This window comes from Aphis gossypii, chromosome 3 (assembly GCF_020184175.1).
Source record: "Aphis gossypii isolate Hap1 chromosome 3, ASM2018417v2, whole genome shotgun sequence".
Taxonomy (NCBI): domain Eukaryota; kingdom Metazoa; phylum Arthropoda; class Insecta; order Hemiptera; family Aphididae; genus Aphis; species Aphis gossypii.
Genome location: NC_065532.1, coordinates 40,638,833 through 40,664,470, shown reverse-complemented (window position 1 = coordinate 40,664,470; position 25,638 = coordinate 40,638,833). Strand labels below are relative to the sequence as shown.

Genomic DNA, 25,638 nt, shown 5'->3' with positions numbered 1-25,638 from the left:
TTTTTTTTTTTTTTTGTAATGTCAAACATTAATTATTTTTTAAATTTACAAATATTTTATCTTAAACACTGTAAAAACATTTTTGGCATTTTTGCTATGTAAAAATATTTTTCAGTCGACATGTTAAACCATAGACCTATTAACGAACAGGTTCTTTGAGACTTAATGTACATTGAAAGTACGTTCTTTTTGACGTTACGATAATATTATAGAACTTCTGCCGCAATAAATTTAATGTTTAAATCATTTTTTTATCATATGAATCCGTCAAACCGCAATAAGTTCATTTTTTAATCAAAAAATTTGATTTTGTTGAACTCTAGTTATGTTTAAAAATGTACTATTTTCTTTAATTTTTTTATTTTTAAATACCTATAATATCGTTATCATATGTGGAACTACTTTAAAAATTCAAAATATTTTTATCAACATTTAATTCTACAATTGAAAAAACTAAAATGTCTACATAATTACATCAAAAAGGTTCATACTATATTTTATAGTATAGCATATAAAAAATTACTAATATTTAAAGATATGATAAAAGTTACAATTAGAGTTAGGTATTCGTTTTTGAATTTAAGTATGGGAACGGGTAAATAAGTGGATATATAATTTATTTTCAACCCCTAAAGTACTAACTTTGAAATTGAAAATCGAAGTGTTTTTCTTCTGTATAGTGTCTTTAAACACAAAACATTATAAACACGTATACAATACTAGAAAAGTGCTTCTTTTTTAAATTTGATTAAAAAACTAGATTAAGATCTACATTGAAAAAAAATTACTGGAACAATTAATTTTCCGTTAATTAGAATTTCAGTTTTTTTCCATAGTTTGTTGGTTAAAACAAATAGAGACATATGATATTGCAAATCGTTAAAATTATAATAGTCCTAAAACTCCTACCTACCTAAAATATAAGTTTATTTATGTTTTGAGAGCAAATAGTTAATTTCCTTATGCAATTTATCATTACACTGCAGCATCTTCTAGAACTTTTATAACTTATAATTTTTATTTAAGATAGCTATGAAATAAGATATTGAAAATTAATTTTTTTGCAGAGTTGTATAAAATTATAATTTTCGGCACTGTTGTACAGAGAGATTGAATATGCATTATGCACAGTAAATACCTAATAGTTATCTCATATCTGCTACTAAGTGATAAAAATACCAAAAAAATGAATTCACATCACTGTACCTTTATTGTATACCCATTACGCCGTGTTATGATAATTTGTTTCTGTAATGAAATATGTTATAATATTAACATTTTAATAATATTAATCATGAATTATTATCATTAAATTATAATTTATCTTATTTATATTTTTATAAGATACCTACCAGAACACGCGCGAGGTCACATTTCAACAAGTTATACATCGTCATAAATATTAATCTCATTTCAAGTTTAAAATAAACTTTACAGTTGTAAGAAGTTATAATTCTCCATTATTTTTGTTTAGCTGTATACACGCACTTACACTATTTAAGTACCATCTAAGTAAATTTAGAAATAATAATAATTGTATCAAAATAATTGAATTATTGCGCAATTTTATAGATTTACGATAGTTTTTAAATAATAAACAATGTGAAGTATGACGTTTAACTGCATACCTATAGATGTCTCACCATATTGTACACTAACGTGTAGATTTTCCTATATTTATTATTCTCGATTAAATTATATTTTATTTTGTTTTTGTCAAAAATAACTTTTAACGAAATCGCTGCTTATGTTCTAATAGAATATAATTTTTAAAAATATTACTCAGTATAGTGTTATTTACTATAGTATCGTTTACTTTTATGTTTAAGAATTCCATTCAGAATTAAAATTAGTTAAAATCAATACATAGTATTTTAGTTTAGTAATTTTTTGTCGAATTCGAAATACTGTGGAGTATATCGCAATTTTACTATATTGTATTAATAATGAAATTAAGTGGTAAGGTGTAATTAATATAAACATCTTATTATTATTATTAATCCTTTATAATTTATACTAGGATCAAACGATTCTAACGACTCGTTTTCATTTTAGGTATGTATTGTACTGCTTTGTATAAAAAATGTATTACATCTGAGAATGAAATAATTAAATTTATCTAACTATTTAGCTTCTGTTTCATTTTTGTAATACGATGATAAGGCAATAAACGAAAGACAAAAATTAAAAACAAACGGAAATATTGTGCACGGTATAATATAATATATTATTATTATATAATAATCAAACGAATGTCAACGGATCTCGGTCGACTTTCGAAACGTGAACGTTCAATTGAGGCATTTCCTTGAGCAGTCGGCTGGCGAACACCTTCAGGAAATTCCGCTCAGTGTTGCTGTGATTGGCCAGTATCACCGTCACGTTGTTGTGCACGGCGTCCAGCACATCGTGGTGAGACATCTCGCCAGTCAGGTACAAGTCGGCGTTGACACCACGCAACAAGGACGCCCCCGAGCCAGCCACGGCAGCGGCCGAGCCGATCGTGGATTCTGTAAATCGCACGGGTAAAAAAACACATTTCATTATATTATTATAAAGGTAATATACTAGAATATAATAAATCATGGTTAGCATTAATATAATATATTTACAAATATTTAAAAAATATATGATAAAACTCCCGCATTCAATATCTTAAGAATATTTTTAATTCTATCAAACATAAAAAAACTGATCGTAAATAAAGTAGTATACTAGTATTATCAACTTTGAAAATGTCCATAAACAATTCTTAAACAAATTGTATTAATTTAGTATATATTGTCTCAAATATAGTTATATGATACCTGCACGCCATTGATTCTATAGGTATTTATAAGTATCTACATTATAATATATTAATATATGAAAGCGTATGCAATAACATTTGTAATATACTTAATGTCGATCCTCTGGCCAGCGCTATCATTAAATTGTCGACACCCAAATGATGTTTAATCTTTTCAATGGCAGTATTGATCGTCAATCTGTTTTTAAATTGACAATAACGGCCACCGCCCGTCGAAGATGATGGCAACTAAAAAAGTAATTTTTTTTATGAAAAATCAAAAATTGAAATTACTGTCAAATTTTATTTTGTTTCATTGATTGGTCGTTTTTTTTAATGTTTTAGTGGTTTTTATATACTACATATTATAATATAGATGGTCATTGGTCAACCTATTTTATATTATAAAGATGCATATTATTATGCATTGTAAATTTGTGACTTTTGTGTAGAAACATACTAACCGATTCATTTTTGTTGGTGTTCAAAAAAAGATTATAATATTTCAGTGACGACTTGACATTTTTATTCAGCGTCAATAAAGAATTCGAATCGCATGCCACTTGAAGTTGTGAATCGTTTGAACTTACAACTCTGTAAAAAAAATATATTACAAAATGTTTATCAATAACATTAATTCTCAGGTATACGAGCACTGAACGCTATAAGAATTGAATTGCTAATTTACTTGAAATCTCTGTCGGCTTGAAAGTCTGATGACTCCACAATGGATTTGATTCTCATTCCATCTAACGGATAAGAATTATCCTTCACCGATGCCCATAAAGTCACGAAATGACTAAATTTTGGATTTATGTTTAGTGGTGTTATTGTAGACACTTTACCATCTATGGATAAGTCAAAACACATTTAACTGATTTCATTATAAATTAAATTCGCTAATTAAAATTGGATAGTTTGACAGAAAAAAAAATACTATATATTCTTACCAAAACAACTTATCAACCAATCGGTTAAACCATTTTCCACGGTGTCCCAAGAAGTATGAGGGGAATAAATAGCAATTCCTCGACCAAGACAACGACTAATGATACGACTCTATATAAACGAATATATAAAAAAACATTTAATATATACAGTAAGTACCTACTGGCTACTATGTATGTCATTTAATCCTTAAAGTTCCGTATTACCATAGATATCTCCATAAAAAATATATATAGATACGGGTGTACCACAGTTCAACAGAATACAAAAAAAAAATGGTTTGACTTATTTTAATGACATAAATGTAAAACATAACAAAAAAAATGATTTTTATGTTTTGAAATTTTGAAAAATAGTTTTAAAATTAATATTTAACCTTTTTTCAAGAATATTACTTGTGTTAGAGAGCAAAAATAATATACGTATATTTCAATGTAATTACTAATTTTGCAATATTGATAATAGTTTTTTTACAATATGAATTCCTGTTTTTAAAATATTTAAATATGAATTTGGTAAATACAATTTTACAATTAATAAAATATATCATTTATTTTCTGTATTGATTTTTATGCGCCATGAGTGACTGCAAAACGTTTTAATAATTAATCCATAAATAAAGTTAAATTTATCAAATACTTATTTAAGTTAATTTTTGTAACTTTAAATTTTAAATTTGAGTAGTTTGATTAATATTTGTTGAAAATGACTAATATTTATAGATTTATTACCTAGTCAATTGCGAATTATTGACCATATATGATATAAAAGTACAAATATTTGCAGGAAATGTACCTGTAGATATTTATTGTAAGTTTTGGTTAAAACACATATAAATATATAATATATTATAATGATTATCAAAGTATTGTTTGTAGATAAGTTTAATGCAAAGCATCTCTAACATGTTTACAAGCTATTGATTTATTTCTGCATCATTTACTAAATATATATGTGTGTATTTTGTGTCACGGTATTTCAGTAAGTCAATGTACTCAACATAAAAATAAAGCAAATTGAATGTGTTTACTGTTTGAATATAGTTTATTAGATATTATATTATGTAAACAATTTCACAAAAAATGTTAAATAAAAACTTTAGTCTTAAATTAGCACTCCATTTTATTTAAATAGCGTGTACGATTGCACGAAAATGCATCTTCTCTAATTAGACAAGTTTTTACTAGCTTATTGGGAGTACCAAATAATTAAACACAATATTCATCAGTCATCGACGTAACTTAGGTAAGCCACTTTTTTACACGTCGTTAATTAACTCGCGTCATTATAATATTGAATTTCTAAAAATGTACGTATTTACTAATCTTATTTTCGTATGACAATTAAAATAAAAACAAATATACTTATCAATCTGTATGTACCTTCCAAGCATCCGAAGTAATTCTTTTGAGTGGGGTGAACAGCGGTGGATGATAGGAAATGATGAGATCGGTGTTGGCACTAACGGCTTCTTCGAGCACGTCTTCGGTTAGGTCGTTAGTGAGGAAAACGCGGCCAACGGATTTCTGAACTTCCGGTTCCACCAATAAACCAACATTGTCCCAAGACTCAGCCAGGGACAGCGGTGCCATCTTCTTCAACGTCGAGATGACTTCTGATAGTGTCGCCATGTTCCGTTGGCCGGTTGCGCAATAACGATTTACAGCCTTACAAGGATGACTTTCGGAACGTGACGCGGTTTCTGTAAGAAATTATTATTATTTAAATTTTTTTATTTTATTCTGATACTTGTATAGATACTATTTCAGCATTTCCATTCTTAATCGTCGAAATTGGCTATTATAAATTACTATTACCTATTAAATTACCTATGTCAATGCTCAGACCTAACCATTCTGCAGTAGATATAAGTATCGACTTTACTTATCTTGTCATTGAATAATTCATTATAAATTATAATATAGATTATATGCACATGCGATCACTATTGTTGAGGTTCTGCGGTGCACAAGCACTCCATAGCCTATTCTATGACTATGAGATGCAGAAATGAACAATATATTTTTAACTCCTAATCAAAAAACATAATACATACAGAATATAACTTTATTTATTGAGTTTTAATTATCACATTTCAAATTCAAACCATTTGTTTCTATCCCAATTCAAATGTTTGTATTTTTTTAAACAATTGCTAAATTTGTATAGCTTAATTTTTCTAATGTTGTGAACTGCACATTTATAGAACAATTAATAAAGACTAATAAGTAGGGCCTGTATTTGTATGACGTATTTGAATGTTTTTTTTAAGCAGTCCAAAAAATAGCTTGCAGGTAAGCTATGCTAAGCGACAAATTTAAATTATAGTCAATAGATCCGAAGTATCAAGTTTTATTTTGCATATTTTGTCTTTTTTCGATATATGTACTGCATATTTCTGTATTTTACGATTTTTTATTGCATACATATGGTTTTAAATGTATAATATATTATTATAGGTATGTGATATTTTGCTTATTTCAATTAAAATAACGTATTTATATTTTATAGTTATAGTTATATTTTAATTTTTAATTTAATTATTTTTTGTTTATTTAACGAATTCCTTTTCTTATCTTATCTGAAATTTATCGGGACCAGGGTCTAGTAGTAGGTTTTCATAAATCATACATTATTAGTGGTGTACTGGTGTTCTTTTCTTCGTAGTAATCAGTCGTGATTCGAGTGCGCGTAATTTTCAACTGCTAAAAATATTTTTAATATTAATTTTTTAAATTGAAATTTCAATATCGCAATGGTGCCGAACTACTTTTTAGTGGGTGGTGTAAATACACATTTTAACTACTCATATCTATCTAGACACCCTCAAAAATATTATTTCCATTTGGCCAGCAACGATCAATGTATTATTATGATCCTGTTAATTAGGTACATAATTCTAAGTGTAAATTTTTCAAAATTATACTTAATACCATCTCACCCTTAATTTTAGATGATGCAAATGCACCACCTTATTCGTCGCCATTGACAACATGTTGAAACAACTACAAACAATGAATCATATAAATTATAAATATAATATCATTTTATGTAACCATATCAAAAATAATTAAAATATAAGACCTTTTTTAAGTAGTTTTTTTTTGCAAATTTTTTATTTTATAGTGTATATTTCTATAAAATAAGAGCATAAATGCATATTTCTGAGGTTTTTAGAGCATATATAAATCCAGGCCCTACTAATGAGTAATGGTAATATTAATTTTAAATTCAAAGGATATCATATTTTAAAATTAGTCTTATTTACCTTGACTGGAATTATACTTTTAGTTAGTTAAAAATGACAACATATGCTATAAGACAAAAGGTAACTTAAAAGGTAAGACTTATGTTTTTAATAAGATTGTATTCATTCTAAAAGCTTTTTGAAACAAAATTATATTACAATTGTAATGGTTACTTATTGAGAAATTCTATTATGCTTAATAATACTATTTACACATTTTTAGATGTTTAACTTTAGTTTTTAAATAATCATACCATATTTAACATTAAATAAAAATATATTTTGAATTAAAATTACAATTTTTATACAATACAGTGATATAATAACATAATATTATACATCAAAGTATTAAACAAAGTTAAAACTTTTTGAAAAAGTCTTATGTTGATTCCATTTTCCAGATTTTTACCATACCATCATCACTACAAGATGCTAAAACACCTTTAACTACAGGATTCCATTGAACAGAATTTATATCTTGTAAATGAGCTTCATTCACATGTGAAATACATGAAAACGAGGGCTGATTGCGGTCAGATAAATCTTCTTCTTTAAATATTCTTATAGAATTATCACCACATGCCGTGGCAATTAGATCTGTCAAATGGCACCAAGTAACATCATAAATTGGTCTTGTGTGAAATCCACTAATTGTGCAAACACATTTGTACACAAAATTTCCATCTTTAACGGAAATTCCTTCAGGATTACCTGAATAAAATATGATGATATTAGATTTATAATGTTTAAAGTAATTTCAAAATAATAATAATTTTTTTTTTACCTGGGAGATATTTTTGCCATATTTTTAGAGTACGATCATCACTACTAGTTACAATTCGATCACCAGTCTTGTCAAACGCCAAACTCCAGACAGTTGATGTGTGTGAGCTCAAAGTACCCACACAAGTCCATTCTTTGTCTGATGCATCTTCCATATACAACTTGACACTGTTGTCATAACTAGCAGATGCCAATATATCTTCATGAGGATGCCATACTACTTTCTTCACATCTTGTGAATGTGCATTTAAGACAGCTGCACATTCATATTCATTATCCTCCCATACTTCCCATACCCATACAGATTTATCACGACTACACGTTGCCAACATTGAGCCTGATCTCGACCATGCCACGCTTTTAACTTCATTTTCATGACCTTCTAGTGTTGCATTACATTCAAACTGTCCAGATTTGTAATCCCAAATAGCTATAGTGGCATCAAAACTAGCTGATGCTAAACTTTGACCGCAATGTGACCATGCAATTGCTCTGACAGTACGTTGGTGACCATCAGCTAGTAAACACTTTAATGTGCTTTTATCACCATCCTTATAATTCCATAGTCTGATGGTTTTATCTTCGCCACAGGAAGCCAACATCAGCCCTTTTGGATGCCATGATGTATTCCATACAATACCAGTATGTCCTTTTAATGTACAAATAGCTTTTAATTTCCCAGTCATTTTGGAAAATTATTATTCTGCAAATAAAATATTAAAAATATTAATAAGAAATTTTAAGACCTAATAAATTAATATATACTTATTGTGTTTTCTTACATCTACACTAAATTCACTTACATTTAGATTTCAGATAAAGTAAAGATAATTAACTTTGGACACTTTTATAAAAAATAAAAAAATGCAATATATTTTCATGGATACTATAGCTGATAAACACACAACATAAACTGATTAATTTTTCATTGAAAATTACATTTAAAGTTTAAATACTAAATACTATTTTTTTTTTACTTAAAAAAAATTTATCCCATGATATGCTTCTTAGCATCTAACAAGAAGCCTCAACAATGACTTAGTAATACGTACAATTAATTAACTACATTTTAAGACTTGTACAACAATTATATGATTATTTCTGTTATAGATAAAATATTAAATTATTATATGCATATTACTATACATTGTTTTTTTTAAATCAATAAATACACATTATTATTTTTTTAATACTAATTCTAATTTAATATAATTTTTCAAAAAAACATAATATATAACCACAGAATAAATTAATCTATATATTATTTTTTGATATAACCATCAATGTTATCAAAATTATAACAATGTTTGATAGAAATGTAAATTACATTAAATACATTATTTTTTAAACTACATAAGAAAAAAACTATTTACTCATATGTATTTCAAGATATTAACTATTAAGTAGGTAGTGATTACTCATAATGTTTTATAGCTATGTCTAGCTTACAGGTTATGAATCCATAGATGGTACTTGAGAGGAATTTATAAGCACAATATACAAAATAAACTTAGTTGGGTCTTGCATCTGTTTAAGATTTATGTGGAAATATTATTGAACTAAAAAAAAAAAAAAAATACTTAAGTATTTATATAGATAGCTAGGTAGAGTTATTTTATTTATATTTTATCCTTTAATTGTCATAGACTTAAATAACTGTAATAACATTATTTAAGATCACAGCATATGAGTTATGGCATAGTTATGTCATTTATTGCAAATATATTAGACATGTTGTTTGTGAATCTACTTAATTTTTACTTTCATTCAAAATTCCAAATCCACAAATGTACCAATGTATTTTATACACAATGATTTAACACACATATTTTATTTTTTATTACATTTTGTCGAAAAAAGTAAAACAATTTTTTCAAAAAATAAAGTTTGCGGATCACACTTATATATATTTTGTTTTGCGTACTTTTAATTTTTTAAACGCATAACCAATTTTACTTCTTATAGCTTTCAAATTAACTAAGTAAATACCTCGGTAAATACATAATTTTTCCAACATTGACACACCTACATTAATTAAATGGCTCGTATTTAAATAATAGAACAAAATTATAATCTTCTAAATTTTTATAATAAACCGTACATTTTAACAGTGTTTCATGACGGTAGCAAGATAGGTATCGAGTTATGGCAGGATTTTAACAGATACAAGATTGTTAAAGAATCATAAATGAGTTTACATCATTCGGTAATTATAATTCGTTCAATAATTAAAAATAATAATAATTATTTACCTTTAATAAAAGTGAAGCTTCTGTAACCGTTTAATAGGCAACGGAGATGAGTTTTAGAGATCATAAATAATGAAGTAAAAGACAGAACTTTAAAATATTTGTGACGCGTTTATGATATTAATTTAAAATTGAGTGTCAAAACGTTAAATCACGATTATGCAACTCGCAGTATAATGTGATTTACAACAGTCTACAGATAAATGATTATCTTTACATAACACAATATGCCAGTTTGTGATATTATTATCATTAACTTTATCACAATATTTGAATATTATATTATCAATTTATTAAAAATCAGTGTTGCCTATATAATTTGACGTGCATTACCTACATCTTGATTTATTATTTTTTTTATACTTAATTTAGTTGTTGTCTTATCGATGTGTCATCATTCAATCATTGACACATAAGCTATTTCAACTATTGAAATCGTATTTGCAATAAACATAAGATTATAAGAATATACTTACAATAGAATAATATTATGAATTATAATATTTTCTTGACATTGGACAGAATTTTATTTTCCTACTTTTGTCGAGGAAATGCTTTGCCATACGTTAGATAGCTGAAAGAAATTTACAAATAAGAGATCTCAGTTATAGGTAAATAATAAATATCTATAAACTGAATTCATTTTTATCAAATCAATTATGTTTAAATTGAATTTAATGAATCGATCAAAGCACATGACTCGATGATTCATAACCTTGCGGGTTTACACATAATACACCAAATATTCATGAAAAAAGTATTTATCATGTTTTAATTTGAAAAAAAAAAGTAAACCTAAACAAATTAAAATTAATTATTAGTATTTTTTAAAGTATTAATGGTTTAATATATTTACTATAATTATTAGTTATGTAAATATAGTAGGTAACAACTAATAATTTATTAATTATTATACTTACATCAATTTAAAATTCAGAATGAATTTGAAATTTTGTAACAAAGAAAATCATGTGTGCAATGTATTGATATTATTTATTAAACGTTAAAACAGGATTAATATTTCAAAACAGTTTATTGTAATATATTTAACAGTCAAACATTAAAATATTAACTGTAAATCATTTATTATAATAAAAATATATTTTATACAAGCCAATTGCTAGAGGAAGACAGTGAGTAATTTTAAACAATATGTATTAATCAATTTAATTAACACGGCACAAAATAATTAAAATTATTTTAAAAAAAAAAACTAACATAATTAAGTCTCAAAAAATTTCTAACATTGATATTTTTATAAAAAAAAAAAAAATAATAATTATAATAATAATATTGTAGACATAACATATTTTTATTAACGAAACATAATGAAAAAAAAAAAATTGGAAGTAATTTATAAAATGAATATCAACATTTCAAATTGAAATTACTAGGAACAATCTACAACGTAATAAAAACATGTTTTGCTTAAGCGAAGTATTTGAAAAAATAATAATTTTGAAATTTTTTTTATTGTACATTGAAAATTAGAATAAAAATATAAGTAAAATATTTAAAATATAATATTTCAACATTATGAGACAATACAAAATGATAAAAATAAAAGCATTTGGTATAATTCTTACATTGAAAAAAAGGCAAACAATATCAATGTAATAATAATTCACTTTAGAAAACAATTAAGATTTAAATATTAGTAACAGGAATAGATTAAAACTTAAAAGGATGTGATACATACAAACAATAAATTTACTAAACAAAATGTCTAAGGATAACCAGGAGCAGAATATTATTTAATTTTAAAATTTTAAAACAATTTCATATTATTGAGCAGTAATATGGATAGCATACTATTTAATTACATTTTAAATGTACAATAGTTAGAAAATTTGAATGATTTGAGCTATACATATAAAAGTAATAGTAAAAAGGCACTTGACAAGTTCTATTACAGTCGTTATTACAAAATAGCAATTTCATTAAGTAACATATTTTTAAGACAGTTATAATAGAAATTATTTGATAAATTCAAACAATCTGGCAACATACAATAATTTCAAATATGTTAATAGGATGTTTAATTTTTTGATAAATAATAAATAAGTTGTAAAATAACATTACCAACTATATTCAAATTAAAAAGTATGAAACACATTTAATTGATAAAATAAATGTAAACAATTGTTAAAGCTAACTTTTTCATTATCTATTAAATAAAAACAATTTGAAAAAAAAATAACATTTATCAATAGACAATAAAAATAAAAATGTATCACATGGTAGAACAGAAACCACAAATCAATCAACATTTATACATAATAATTCACTGGTTTTGTAATATTGCATTTAACACAATATAATTTATGTAACTACATTTGATTTGATTATATATATATTATATAAAAATATTAAATCATAATTGTGCTGTAAAATCCATCATGAAGAACTTATATAGCGAATTCATAAAAACAAATTTAATTATAAACTTAAACAATATTTTTAAGTTATTTCTATTAACAAATAGTTAACCATACATTACCTAATTCTGATTAACAGACTTAAACAATGTTAAGTGATGTAAAAAATAAAAATGGAGTAACTATCTACCATAAGTATACAATTAATGTCCATTATCAAACATTTAACCCTGGCACTAATAGTCCTTAATCCATATGAGAAAACATCATTGGTGTAAAATCACAAGTACGCTTAAGTTGTATGTTTTATAGTAAAAAAAAAGACTATATTTTGGTTATAGCTGAATTACCCTGTACTTTTTAACATTCATAAATATTTATTCATTCTTTTAATATTGCTTATGCACTACATTTTCTTAATTTATTTAACTTACAGAATGGCACCAAATTATTTAAACAAAACAATGTAAACATTTTGTTAAAAAAACCAGTCTTTGAGAATATCATTTTTACTAATATAGTAATATTCATTAAAATCATATTATTTGAAAAATAATTTTTTACCAATTCGTTAGAAAATTCTGAAGAATACTTAAACTGTGAAGTTTATATATTGTAATACTAAAATTTATTACTTTAAGTTGAGAAATTTAATGTAGGTGTCTATATATTTATTATTTTTCAAAATATTTCAAGATTAGTAATAGGTACATTTAAAAAACAATTGATATGTATCCCATAACATATTATAAATAAGTGGATTATTTGATTTTAGTTAAGAGTATTGACTCAAGTGTATTCACTCTTGTGTATTGATGGGTTAAAAATGATATGAATTAAGTTTTAAATAACAATATGTAATAATTCTAATTTCAAAGAAACTAATTAGAACAAAAAAATCAAGGGTAGGGAAACAAATGTAGAAAAAAAAAATATTTTTAAGGTCAATTAATATTACAAAATGTAATATTCATCTAAAAAGTATAAATTATACTAGGTTTGCTTTGGATTAAAAGTTATGCTAGCACGCAGAACACAAAAATGATTTAACTTTTAAATATTTCTTTAGTATATTAATTATTTTTTGTTAAAACAAAAACAAATATTGGATCTCTTTCATCATTGCATTTAAAAATTAAATTATACTATAATTCGTTAAGAAAATTGTTATGTTTGAAAAAAAATAAATGGTTTTAAACAAAATTTATAAAATTAACCATTTCAAACTTAATAATAGTCGTAGTGTCATACAATAATTGACAAAAATTACCTTGTATATAATATTAAACGGTGGGTTTAGCATTAAGCTAAAATTTGTACTTATCAATTGATTTAATTTGTAGGCCATATGCTTGGCAAAGGTGGACATATTGGGTTATTGTAAGCAGTATACTCAACAATTTGTTGTATCATAGATGGAAGAGCAATAAATCCATACATCTGTCTCCACTGTAGTTCATATAAATGTTGTTCAGCATGTGTTGTAGACATATCTTGTAGTTGAATGCAAGCTTCTACAGTGGTTGCCCATATAGTTTCTAAACAAAAAAATCATCCATAAGTACCAATTCAGTTGTTCAATAAAATTTATTACAATGTACAAACCTAGATTTTTCAAAGATTTGTGATCATGGTTAATGTCCAAATTCATCAATGCTTCAGTGCTTATGACTTCACCTATTCCAGGTAAATTGTGCAATAATGGATACAACATTTCATTTGTTACAATAGTTGAACCCAGCATTACATGATTTTTGACCATTTCCACAATTTTAGAATTTTCCTAAAACGGTATAAATTTAAAAAAATCCTATTAATAGAAAGAATTAATTTTAATAGTTTACTTTATTAGATCCATCTAGAAGGCTTGCCCATACGCGAACAGGAACGTGAGCTGTGTCAGCAATGCATAGCACTCTTTTGGAAAAGTTATTATTATGGGACGTAGTTGGTACTTCTAAGCTCATGTTGCCATCAGGAAACACATCTACAATGACTACAACATCCGTGCCACCCAGTTTGAAGTCGCCGACTATTTTTTTCAACTGCCACTCAGCCACTTGAGCGCATCCATTGTAAATACGTTTGGCCACATTTACTTTAGTTCTACCTTCTCCACTGACGTCACTGAGTGGCATATTCTTGCACCAACCTGTGAGAAAAAAAATCATCTGCGTTGAGTGCATTTCAGACACATTGCCGCGATAATTTGCAACTAACTGACGATCGATACTTACTGTCGATGACTCTCAGTGCATAACCCAGTTCGCATTTGAAGTCTGCGAAGAAGGATCCGTGTCTGGCCGGCACCTTTTTCTTGCACTCCAGACATACCCAATTGAACTTGTCGACAACGCGTGCGCGATGCCACTGCATCTTTTCCGTAGTCAGGCATTCGTTGTTCGGGCACTTCTGTTCCTTGGCTATTAGTCCGTTCTTCTTAAGCCACTCGCACAGGTCGCCCTCACGGCCGGCCGCAAGCAGTGGCTCGACAGTGGTCTCGAAAAAGTTTGGATCGCTGCAAACACCCGGCATGATGGACGGCACAACACGACTGTACAATAATTTGTCGACGCTCACGCGCGTACGACTACCATAGGGGTGGTTATTTAAGAATAATTAAACAGTAATTTATTATTTTATCGTAACGACGATGATACGGGTCCGATCGATAACGGAGTTCCCCTGCACGATCACGTCGTGCACGGGCAGTTATTACAATAGTAATAAAATAATATTTAATATGTTATGTTATTTGATGGTCGCGTACTCACTCGCTTATATCCGGAGGCATCGTTAATGCTTCCGCTCGCGGCGTGTGTAGGTCAGTTGTCAGTCGCGTGCTCGTCAGATTTCTCGACGGGTAGTGTGGGGGCGACTGTAGGCGTGCGGGGATCGTCTCCTCTTCTCGTCGGTCCCGAAAAACTATTTTCGTCAGCGCGAACGAAATTATAACTAGGGTCGTAGAGTCGGGGGACTGATGAAGAAGATGCTGGTGCTGACGACGACGATGCCGTTGCTGCTGTTGTTGCTGCTGCCAGTACTACTGCAGTTGTAGAGGAGGAAGGGCATCGTCTCGTCGCGGACTGTTCAAAGTGCTCAGTGCTGGTGCTGCGGCGAAGACGGAAATTTCGGCGGCGGCGATAATAATAATAATAGTAATAATAATAAAAATAGTGTTGATAATGATATTGTTATTGTATTATATATGTATGTTCATAGCGAGCATGTGTTACGGGGGATAAAAATAGCCTGTTGATTGTGATGTAGGGGAGGCGTAGTGGAGAAAGGATCGGACGCAACGACTCGTGTGGCGGTGGTGCTACGGGTCGACGGCAAAATCATTGGTCGGGTCTTGGGTGGCGGGGAGGGTGCGCGCTGCGTGGGTGTCGTAAACGAGATTTTGTTAACAGTCAATAGACTTGTGATAACAGATATACGTGCTCGGTCGGTCGACTCGACGGCAACATCGCATTTCCGCCAACAGTCGTGATTGCGCGCACTGACAGAATGTAGAATGTTGTGATAACATGATAACGCGTACGTAAACATTGGCGGACGTCGAGGCCGAAGAGATTACTGTTTACTATGGACGTATAATAAACGTATAATATTATGATTTCTCTAATTCTCTCCAAGACTGATAAAAACGAAATTCCTGCACAAAAAGAAATTTCATAAGCAAAATAACCGTCGGAATTCCGTCGCGGCGCACGTCGTATCCGATTGTTTTCGTTCTCGACGAATAATGCACAAAAACAATATTGTCGCGTAACTGGACTCCGATGTGCCCGGTCATTCGCAGTACGTGTACACCGCATTTATAGTATTAACATCATTGAATCCGTAGCATCGAAGACGTACACTGGGTTTCGATTGCAGGTACGCGACGAAAATGGATGACCTAGGTGAGTTATTTAGTTAATTATTACCTACCGTAGATGTGAAGTGTGCACAGGTACCATAAATAACATTTAGTCGACGGACCGCCGTCGTTATCGCTGTACCCTTCGATTTCATATAATTTTTGTATGAATTACGTACAAACTAAAAAACGTAAGAATTGTGTTAGGAATTTTAAGAATCTGATTCGAGTAATAACACCGCGGTGTTTGAACTGTCGATGATCAATAAAATATTGTAGGTCAGAGTAGTTCACAGTGTTTACACGTAGTGTAAGTAGGTTTTTAAAAACTATACCAAGTAGGTACCTATAACAATGAATATTGACAAATATGCAACGGTGTACTCGTTATTTAGTCTTTAGTCGTTTGTGATCGAACCATCAGGGGTATTGCATATTCATTTTTATTTCTCAGACTCAGTGCTGAAAAAAATAACTCAGTTCCATCATCGGTTTTAAGTGGATCAATTAATGTACAAATCGGATCGGCGATTATCGCGGGAGAAGGAGGTGGCTTATTCTATTCTTTGAACGACTTTCAAATAATCCCTAATCCTCTCCAAAAACCTTCCCCTTTTTACACTATTATTTTGTAGCTTGCGTAATGTAATATTTATATTGGATTAGTTTATAGTCATTTCAAAATTTGTATAGTTATCAGTTACCTATTGTTGATAATTGATTAAAAAAATAGGATAATGTATTTGTTATTAATCTACTTATAAATAACTACTAATAATCACGAAAACATTAAAATATATCTGGAAAGAGCCAAGAGGGGAAATTTGTATCCTCTCCGGGGTGGCAAAAACTAGGAAAAGTCAGTCGTTTAGGGTCTAGGTAATCAATATTTTTTAAAATTTAAAATATATAAAACAAATGTTATATAATTAGAATTTCTCAGAGCAAGTTGAACATTTTTCTTACATATCAAAATAAATAGTAAATGGTTACTTTTTTTTAACTAGGTACCAACATGTTCACACTAAAACTAAATCCCATTGTGTACCTATAATACACGCATCTACACTGCCCCCGTTTCAGCATTAATTTTATTTTTTCTTAGTAAAATTTATATTTTGATTTTCTTTTTAGGAAATATTTCTTTTTTTCAATATTTGGGATTTGTGCAGTCAAAAATACAAATATTCCATTTGAAATATATTATTTTGTTATCTACCGTAAAAATCTTATTTGAATTCATTATGATGAATTATTAAAATATTTTTTTAGTTTTTTCTTGATATATTTAAAAACAATATAATGTTTCAGGTAATTAGGTATTATCATACATTTTGTTGGAAATTCAAAAAGTTAGTCATAACTCGTAAAGTTTTAAATTTAATAAAACTGATTACTAATTTATATTTTCAATGTTATTTATAATAGCACGAGTTGAGTACCCCAATAATCGTTATATATTGTACTTTGCCCGTTTTTTACTGATTACCTTAAAATACGATATATGTTTGAAATATTTACGAAAACATTTAGTTTTGGGTCAATACAATTTACAAATTCTCAAAATGTTAAATAATTATTTTACATGATAGGTGATACGTGCCTATGATATGTGAATAAGCAATTTCGTAAATATTTGTATTTAATTGACTTATAAAAGTATGTATCGTTTTAAGTAAACCTTTTTTTTTTTTTTAATTCTAGTAAAAAGACAATTATTAAGAACCTTTAATTAAATGTTCAGGTATTTGACTGTGTGTAAATATTTTCGTAAACATTTCATTTGCTTTTAAACAGTTAAAAATTATTTAGGAAATTAAAAAAATTATATATATTGTCTAGTAAGTGCTAATATTTTGTGAACATTTTAAGTAACCAACTCGATTTTGTTAAAAAGTGTACTAAAAAGTATTGTGTATAGGTACATCCCTGGTTTTTTGTAATTTTACAAAATACTGGATATTTTTTACTTTAGTCCTAACCAGCTGCACTTATTCATCATATAAAAATCAACTTTTAAAATTGAAAGTTGAAGTATTTTTACCTTTCTGGTAGGCAATGGCTTATAAAAAATACATTCGTTCGTTGCTCTGCCAAGAATTTAAAATCTAACTACATTTTCACCAAATGTTTTGATTTTTTTAAAGTTATTTATAGTCATGAAAAATGTTTGATTTATTTTTCAAAAAATGTCGATTAGAAATTTTTTGTTGGATTAAAATTTTTAAAATTTAATACAAGATCCTATAATTATAAGTTGTTTTTATATATATATATAAAAATAATTAAAAATTCTTATAAGTACAATTTTATTTTATAAAAATATATTATATTATATAAAATGACGAAAATTTACAAACAAGTATTGTAGTGTAAACAACTTATAAAATCATCAATTTTCATTGCAATGCGGTGGCTATTTACTTGCCCATTTTTTTTTTCAAAAAAATTGACTAAGGCTGTTCTAAAACAATTTTATCTGCTGTATGATAAATCATAGGCTAAATCGAGCGGAATTGTAATGAATTTAGCAGTAGAATATTTTGTTGTTTTTATGTTAAAATAATGATTTATTTTTGCGCTGAAGTGATCTGAATGAAGGTAATACGTTTATTCTTTTTGTCTTACTGTGGCTGCGTTGGATGGACATTTAAAAATATGGATCATCTCAACAGAATTGATACAAAAAATAAACCAGTAAAATTGCATTTTTTAAATATTATTTTATATAAAATTGTTTAAATGAAAATGAAACATAATTTGGCAAGTAATAGATAAACATATGAACGTATTAAACACATTTAGTGGAGAGAGTATAGAAGGTTGAATTTCTTAAGGTTATCATACCCATGAACTAGTGTAAACATATTTTAAGGTCAAATATTATGATCAAAAAAAAAAAAAAAACTTGAAATCAAATAAATTGGAATAACATTTTAAAGCGCTGTATATGGATCGAAAGAGCTAGATTTTTATTTTAAGTTGGCAGATAAACATACAGAATTTTGATCATGTATAAATCGAATATTTTCTAAATGCACTTTAATTCTTAATGTATGATTTTTTCAGTTATTACGGTAAAATTAGGTACGGTTTTTAGTAATGATCACTGTATAATGAAAACGAAACTTATTTTGGCAAGAAAAACATAAATATAATAAATAGTACCACTTATTATATTATTATTATAATATTATAATAGGTATCATAAATTCATATTTATACGTTTAGGTTTTTTTTAATTTAATTGTATATGTTAATGATAATGTATACATTTTATAAAATAAAATAAATTCTTGAAATCCATGTGGTAGGTAACAGTAATAATAAATAAAAAACTCTCAAAAAAAAAAAAAAATGATACAAATGGTTTGAAATAATGTGTGAATTCAACAAGGGCGCTTCTGTTACCTATCAACTTGTTGGGAATGATAAATGATAAATTGTTGTTATTTTAATTAATTAACAGCCAATACCATCATAGTTAATCCTTTGTTAAGTATAAATATTGTAACATAAAACCACTTTAAATCTAAATTTACCACATGGCTTCATAATATTATTGATATACAATAATCCCGTTTAGAACGTCATATGTATGTATATTGTATACATATATTATATGTATAGCACTGACAGTGGTTTAACTTTTTATTTGCCGATTCTCACACCGGCCTTCAGGATTGTAATATAGTATCTCCCATTACAGTTTGTCCGGTGCCGTTGACACACGCGTTGTGTTGTGTTCATTTGCTGAGTTGTTTTACTTTAATTTTTATTATTTTTCCTACGGTTTTTAATAAAATGTTTACTAGACACACGGATAGAGTGAATCTGGCATGACTCCTATTCGATAAAAATAAATCCCGGAAATCAGGACCCTTAGCACACACAGTACCAGTTCTACGTTACCCGTTGGTGGTATTGTGTTTTTCGTTAGGTAGGTAACGATAAAATTCGTGAATTGATTTTTATGAGTGTTTAAACATTTTATTCTGGCGCATTATTTATTTAACAACTGCAAAAATGGATAAAAATATTTATGGAAAACTACAGCCTCAGCAATATCATGGCACATATCAACCGTATAGATGTACACGGAAAAATGGTTCAAAACCAGGATGTGAGTTTGTTTATTTACATTAGCTTATGTTACTTTTTTAATAGACGTTTAAAAATGATGGGTTTTATTATTTTCATTCATATTATCTATATATACATGGATAACTTCTTGAGTTTAACCTACATATGCCAAAATTTTCATTTCATTTTCGTTAACTGATTTGATTTTTATGCCAACATCTTTTACACTATTATCTTGTCTGCTTATTTTTTTTTTAATCTAATGGTATTATCTCTATAATTCTAGTATGGGTAGCATTTATTTATATAACTTATACATTTTAAAATATTATATATTATGTTTTTACTATTTATACGTATCTACTGTATTTAAATATATGTATAATTTAGTATATATTAGGGTGGTCCTTAGTTATAGAAGAAGAATTTTTTTTTAAATATTCTTTAGCCAGGTACTCGCCATTTTGTTTATTATAATGAGTAAGTAATTTGGGTTAAATTTTGTCACGATGACTCACCCCATTCACGTGCCTCACGAGGGTTGAAAATTTGCCTTAGAGGGTAGTTTTGTAGTTATGTGAATTTAACTCAAAAACTATAGTACCTAGGGCAAAAATGTATAGAAAGTTAATTATGTATTTTAATATTGCGCATAAAATATATATTTACAAATTTTTTTGTAAATCTGTAATTTTCCAAGAAAAATAGTAAAATACGAAATATTTTATTTATTTTGCAAAATAGATTTTTTACATTTATTTAGGTGTATTTAATAAAATATTAAACATACAATAAAATGTCTTGTATAAAAATCGAATATAATTTAATTTCCTAAAAAAATGTTATTTGTAATAGTAAATTATGTAAATTAGGCTAATATTAAAGAAGTTATAATAACATTTTATTTTAATTATCACATTTTATTATACAACATATTTTCTACATCCAAATGTATTTTAATTATTTGTTATAGGTTTGTTTTAAAACTTTACGACTGAATCCCGGGTACTGCTTCCTATAATCTTGAACAATCTAAAATTATAAATAATGAATTTTAATAAATTCCTAATTATTCCACGATCAAAAATACTAAAAAAATACCTGTAACACATATTGTTTCTGTTCCTCTGTTTCGTAAATTTGTCGTTAAACTCCTCCATCAATTTCACACCTCTTTCTGCACTGTCATTGACAACTTTTAATGTAGTTATAACATCCTTTGCTTCTTTATATTCGGTGGTTATGTTCCATAAACTTGGATCCTTATGTAAAAAGTCCTTAGAAATACGAAATCTTTGAAAAAACTGTATCGATTTATTTGATATTAATTCCAATGGAAGATCTTTATTTAAAAAATGTTGAACGTCATCAAATTGTAAAACAATTTTTTTTTGAGAGTCTTTTTCTTGATCGTCAGTATTGATACCTTCTTCATTTATTTCCAATATCCGTTTTGCCATTTTAGATTTAGTATTATTATCAATTCGATCATCAAATAAAGAAAATACTGCACATTCATCATTTAAGTACCACAAATGGTTAATAAATTTTTTTATTGCTACTTCTCCTATTTTTTTATTATATTTTGTATAATCGACTAATTTTTTTAAAAAAATTATATCATTAAGTGGAGCTGTAATTGGATCGGGAGCACATATCCACGCCTCTAAATAACATTTTACAATGAAACAACATATTTCTTTTAAACCTCTTTTTTCAATTATTGAGAGCTTAAACTGCTGATAAAATAACAACATTTTAAAACAATATATTCCTTTTGCCATCCATCGGGCTAAGTGGTAAGCACCAGGTGGTCGAAAATGTATTCCTCGTGGAGGTGTTTTCCCCAAAAATATCATAATAAGTTCTATAAATTCTTTATAGTCATCTCTTGGATAATTATCTTCGATTCTTTTTGTACAAAATAATAAAACATCATCTACTACATATTTTAATTCTTCAAATACATCTGGATGTGATGTCCATGTATGAAAATTACGTAAATCTAAATTCACCCAGTTATTTTTAAATCGTTTAAACAATGGAATATCAGGTCCAGACATAACAGATAGTTTTGATGTAACAAAAACAGCTTGTAAAATTATTTCAAAAATATGGTGACGACAAGCAAGAAATAGAATATTTCGATTTAACTTTTGTTCGAGAAGAACGCATGCACCATTTAGACGGCCACTATTTGATGCAGTAGTATCAAATACAAAAGCTTCTACTTTATCTAATAGACACCAATCGTCTAAAGTATTATATACAGCCGAACATATTTCATTCCCTCTCCCAGATGATAATTGTGGAACTCCTAATAACTGTTCAACATTAGGAGCTGTAATAATCACAGGGAGACGATCTATTGTGTCCCTTCCTGTTAAGCCGGGTAGTAATTTTGAATCCCAATGCACAACGCAATATTGTAGATTTACATTTAAAAAATTAGATTTTATAGCTTCAGATAATTGTTCACGACGCTTTTCTCGAGCTCTTTTAATTGAAGATCTATTAATTATGTACTCACTAGTATTGACATTAAAAGATTCAGCTGCAGCTGTAAGTAAATGAACGGCATCTCGGTCACTTATTTTACATTTGTCTAATGCAGCCGATAAACGGTGGTTTATAATTTCCTTTCTTGCTCGCTTGATTTTTGACGGGCCAACACTTTCAATATTTATAATTTCCTCTTCATCAGTGAAGTTTTCATCTGATATATAGTCCATAGACACAACTGTAATATAAAAAGTTCTTAGAAACATTGTTTTTGAAAGTATTGCTTTAAAATTATTATTATACATTAATTTTAAAACTATAATTATATAAACTACCTGGTGATTTCGACGCAATTTCGTGTTTTTCTTTCTGTCTAACTTTTTGTTCTTCTAAATAGCATTTTCGAAATTCAAGACTGGTTAATTTTGAATCTATACCCATCATGCATCCATGACGTCCTTTTTCACGTTGTTTTATTAAAAATAATTTATCTTCGTGAATTTTTATAGTATTTAATGCATTACTATGCGCAATGTCAAATAAGTCATTTAAATTGTCTTCAAACGTATTCATAATTTTTTTTGTGTATCAGTAATTCTATTTTTATTTTTATCTAATTTTCTCCATTCATCATAGAGTTTTTTAATTTTTGTAACGCAATTTGATCGATCTTGAATAGGTATACGCGCTTTTATCCAAAAAATTTGACATTCGTCAAACACAAGACTAGCGCTATCGTGTAATGTTAGTTTGACTATACGCATATTGTAAAAGAGAACACTCAAAATATCTCTTTTTGATGGAAGCTTACTACCAGTTATTTGGTTTTTCATAACACCGACCAAGAATATTAATTGTCTTGGCATTATTAAATATGTAAATTAAAACTTATACTTTATGTAAAACAATATTAAACAATATTTTACAATGAACACTACCACAATTACTATACGTTTAACCTCACCGCTGAACACTCGTTGAATAACAGAAAATGAAACATTTTGGCTAATTTAATTTAGGAACCTAATAGGTATTTAACGACACCGATATTGATAATGATAAAGTAAAGTGGTCATAAATAATTTTCAATACATGGTTATCGCCAAACAAATATTGTTATTACTGAAAAATGATGATAAATCCACTATACCTTTTATGTTTTTGCTAAAGATAATAATTTCAAAAATTATTATTATTATATCATATAATCCAAATATTATTACAATGGTCACTCCACTGCAAAATTTAACAATCACCTTTTATTTTGTTTTTAGGAAATTAAATTGTATTCGATTTTTTAAAATATATTTTTCTATGTTTAATATTTTATCAAATACACCTGAATAAATGTAAAAAATCTATTTTGCAAAATAAATAAAATATTTCGTATTTCACTATTTTTCTTGGAAAATTACAGACTTACAAAAAATTTTGTAAATATATATTTTATGCGCAATATTAAAATACATAATTAATCTTCTATACATTTTTGCGCTAAGTACTATAGTTATTGAGTTAAATTCACATAACTACAATACTACCCTCTATGGAAAATTTTCAACCCTTTTGAGGCACGTGAAGGGGGTAAGTCATCATGACCAAATTTAGTCCTAATCAATCACTCATTATAATGAACAAAATTGCGGGTACCTGGCTTGAAATTTTGAAAGTTTAAAAATAAGGACCACCCTAGTATATATTTATCAGTATGAGTGTACTGTGAAATGTATTATATAATAATACCTATATTATAAATAATTTTGATTTAATAAGCTATATACGCGATGATGATATCTGTTATTAATTACTAATAAGTATGCAATAATAATAATAAAATAACTTATATTTTGTGATAAGTGATAAGTTAATAAATTGTAATTAATTTATTAATTAACAGAAATTTACTGCTTGTGGTGGCGTGAGTGTGTGACATTTTGTGAGACGCATTAAAGTAGGCCAAACCCATATAAAGTAGATTCCAAATAAGGCACCTATTAAAATTGAATGCAGAACTGACTTCGTATAATAGAAAGTATGTTTGAGTGTATACCTACGTAATCATTTGGAAAAAAGCTAAATATAATTATACTGAAAGAAAATTGATGATATAAAATGAGTTAAAAATGATGAATGAATCATTGATTTGTCATAAGCTATAAATCATTTTTCTTTAGATAACATTTAATATAATATATAGTATATTCTTTATATTACATAAATATTTTAAATATTTGAAGGTTAAGGTTAGGTTACGTAGAGAATATAATTTGTCACTACAGATTAAATTCATATAAAATACCTTTTAATATTATATACCCTTTAATATACAAGCACAATTTTTAGTCCATTTTTTACGACATATTTTAATTTGCAAGTAAAATCCACCATATTATAGAAAATAATTGATATATAAACATTTTATAAATAATTTTTATATTAACCTTACATGATCTCATTAACAAATTATTCGTTAATGATTGTAAAATGTTATTACTTCATAGTTATTATTTACTTGTAGTTTGTACCTTCAATTATTATCTTAAATCAGTCAATAACTTTATAGCTATTTATATAGTTATTTATAATTATTAAGTTCCAATACATAAATAATATACAATAGTTTGAACTAGTCTGATTTGAATTAAATCAGTTCAGTATCAATTAAAGTCTTTAATTCAATTTTAAAAACTTAACAGCTTTCAAAATTTTAAGTTTGTCATTAAGTTTTCTTTCTATAGAAAAGTAAAAATTAACATGTCTATACAATTACTATTTTTAGCAGAAATATTGAACCT

The 25,638-nt window shown here is 27.3% G+C and overlaps 3 protein-coding genes across 7 annotated transcripts in view; 1 reads left to right on the top strand and 2 right to left on the bottom strand.

The window, feature by feature from the left end:
• Positions 1 to 2,201: 2,201 nt before the first annotated feature.
• Positions 2,202 to 10,240, bottom strand: LOC114123443 (probable cytosolic iron-sulfur protein assembly protein Ciao1). Of its 3 annotated transcripts, none has more exons than XM_027986418.2 (7): positions 10,019 to 10,236; positions 5,119 to 5,438; positions 3,739 to 3,847; positions 3,477 to 3,636; positions 3,253 to 3,382; positions 2,886 to 3,037; positions 2,202 to 2,510 (listed from the first exon to the last, which is right to left on the bottom strand). In XM_027986418.2, the coding sequence occupies exons 1-7, from the start codon at positions 10,080 to 10,082 to the stop codon at positions 2,348 to 2,350; spliced, it is 1,098 nt and encodes a 365-aa protein (XP_027842219.2). In that variant the 5' UTR covers positions 10,083 to 10,236; the 3' UTR covers positions 2,202 to 2,347. The 3 variants fall into 3 exon arrangements, with proteins under 3 accessions (XP_027842219.2, XP_027842218.2, XP_027842221.1); XM_027986417.2 differs by having other exon boundaries at positions 2,899 to 3,037; positions 10,019 to 10,234; XM_027986420.2 differs by lacking the exons at positions 2,202 to 2,510; positions 2,886 to 3,037; positions 3,253 to 3,382; ... (1 more) ...; positions 3,739 to 3,847; positions 5,119 to 5,438 and adding exons at positions 7,242 to 7,694; positions 7,768 to 8,469; positions 9,216 to 9,325 and having other exon boundaries at positions 10,019 to 10,240.
• Positions 10,241 to 11,029: 789 nt separating this feature from the next.
• LOC114123445 (uncharacterized) lies at positions 11,030 to 15,857 on the bottom strand. The gene is made up of 5 exons (XM_027986428.2): positions 15,168 to 15,857; positions 14,631 to 14,983; positions 14,238 to 14,545; positions 13,999 to 14,176; positions 11,030 to 13,931 (listed from the first exon to the last, which is right to left on the bottom strand). Exons 1-5 carry the CDS (start codon positions 15,185 to 15,187, stop codon positions 13,726 to 13,728), a joined length of 1,065 nt encoding a protein of 354 aa, XP_027842229.2. The 5' UTR covers positions 15,188 to 15,857; the 3' UTR covers positions 11,030 to 13,725.
• An 83-nt stretch (positions 15,858 to 15,940) lies between these two features.
• The window catches only part of LOC114123447 (paxillin-like), a 32,441-nt gene continuing 22,743 nt past the window's right edge, over positions 15,941 to 25,638 (top strand). The window contains exon 1 of one of the 3 annotated variants that reach the window (XM_050204533.1): positions 15,941 to 16,301. In XM_050204533.1, coding sequence (XP_050060490.1) covers positions 16,289 to 16,301 — 13 coding nt within the window. In that variant the 5' untranslated portion in view covers positions 15,941 to 16,288. Of the gene's footprint in view, positions 16,302 to 20,011; positions 20,382 to 25,638 lie in introns of those variants that run through there. The other 2 variants (XM_050204531.1, XM_050204536.1) reach the window with 2 other exon arrangements.

What these genes read in the sequence shown, in the direction of transcription:
- LOC114123443 (XM_027986417.2), bottom strand. Translation starts at nt 10,082, where the DNA reads ATGATCTCTAAAACTCATCTCCGTTGCCTATTAAACGGTTACAGAAGC. An exon ending in TTACTTCGGATGCTTGGAAG is followed by an intron (nt 3,848 to 5,118) that starts GTACATACAGAT and finishes TCGTTTATATAG; the next exon opens with AGTCGTATCATTAGTCGTTG. An exon ending in TTGGTTGATAAGTTGTTTTG is followed by an intron (nt 3,637 to 3,738) that starts GTAAGAATATAT and finishes ACTTATCCATAG; the next exon opens with ATGGTAAAGTGTCTACAATA.
- LOC114123445 (XM_027986428.2), bottom strand. Translation starts at nt 15,187, where the DNA reads ATGCCTCCGGATATAAGCGA. An exon ending in TGCACTGAGAGTCATCGACA is followed by an intron (nt 14,546 to 14,630) that starts GTAAGTATCGAT and finishes TTTTTCTCACAG; the next exon opens with GTTGGTGCAAGAATATGCCA. An exon ending in TTCTAGATGGATCTAATAAA is followed by an intron (nt 14,177 to 14,237) that starts GTAAACTATTAA and finishes ATACCGTTTTAG; the next exon opens with GAAAATTCTAAAATTGTGGA.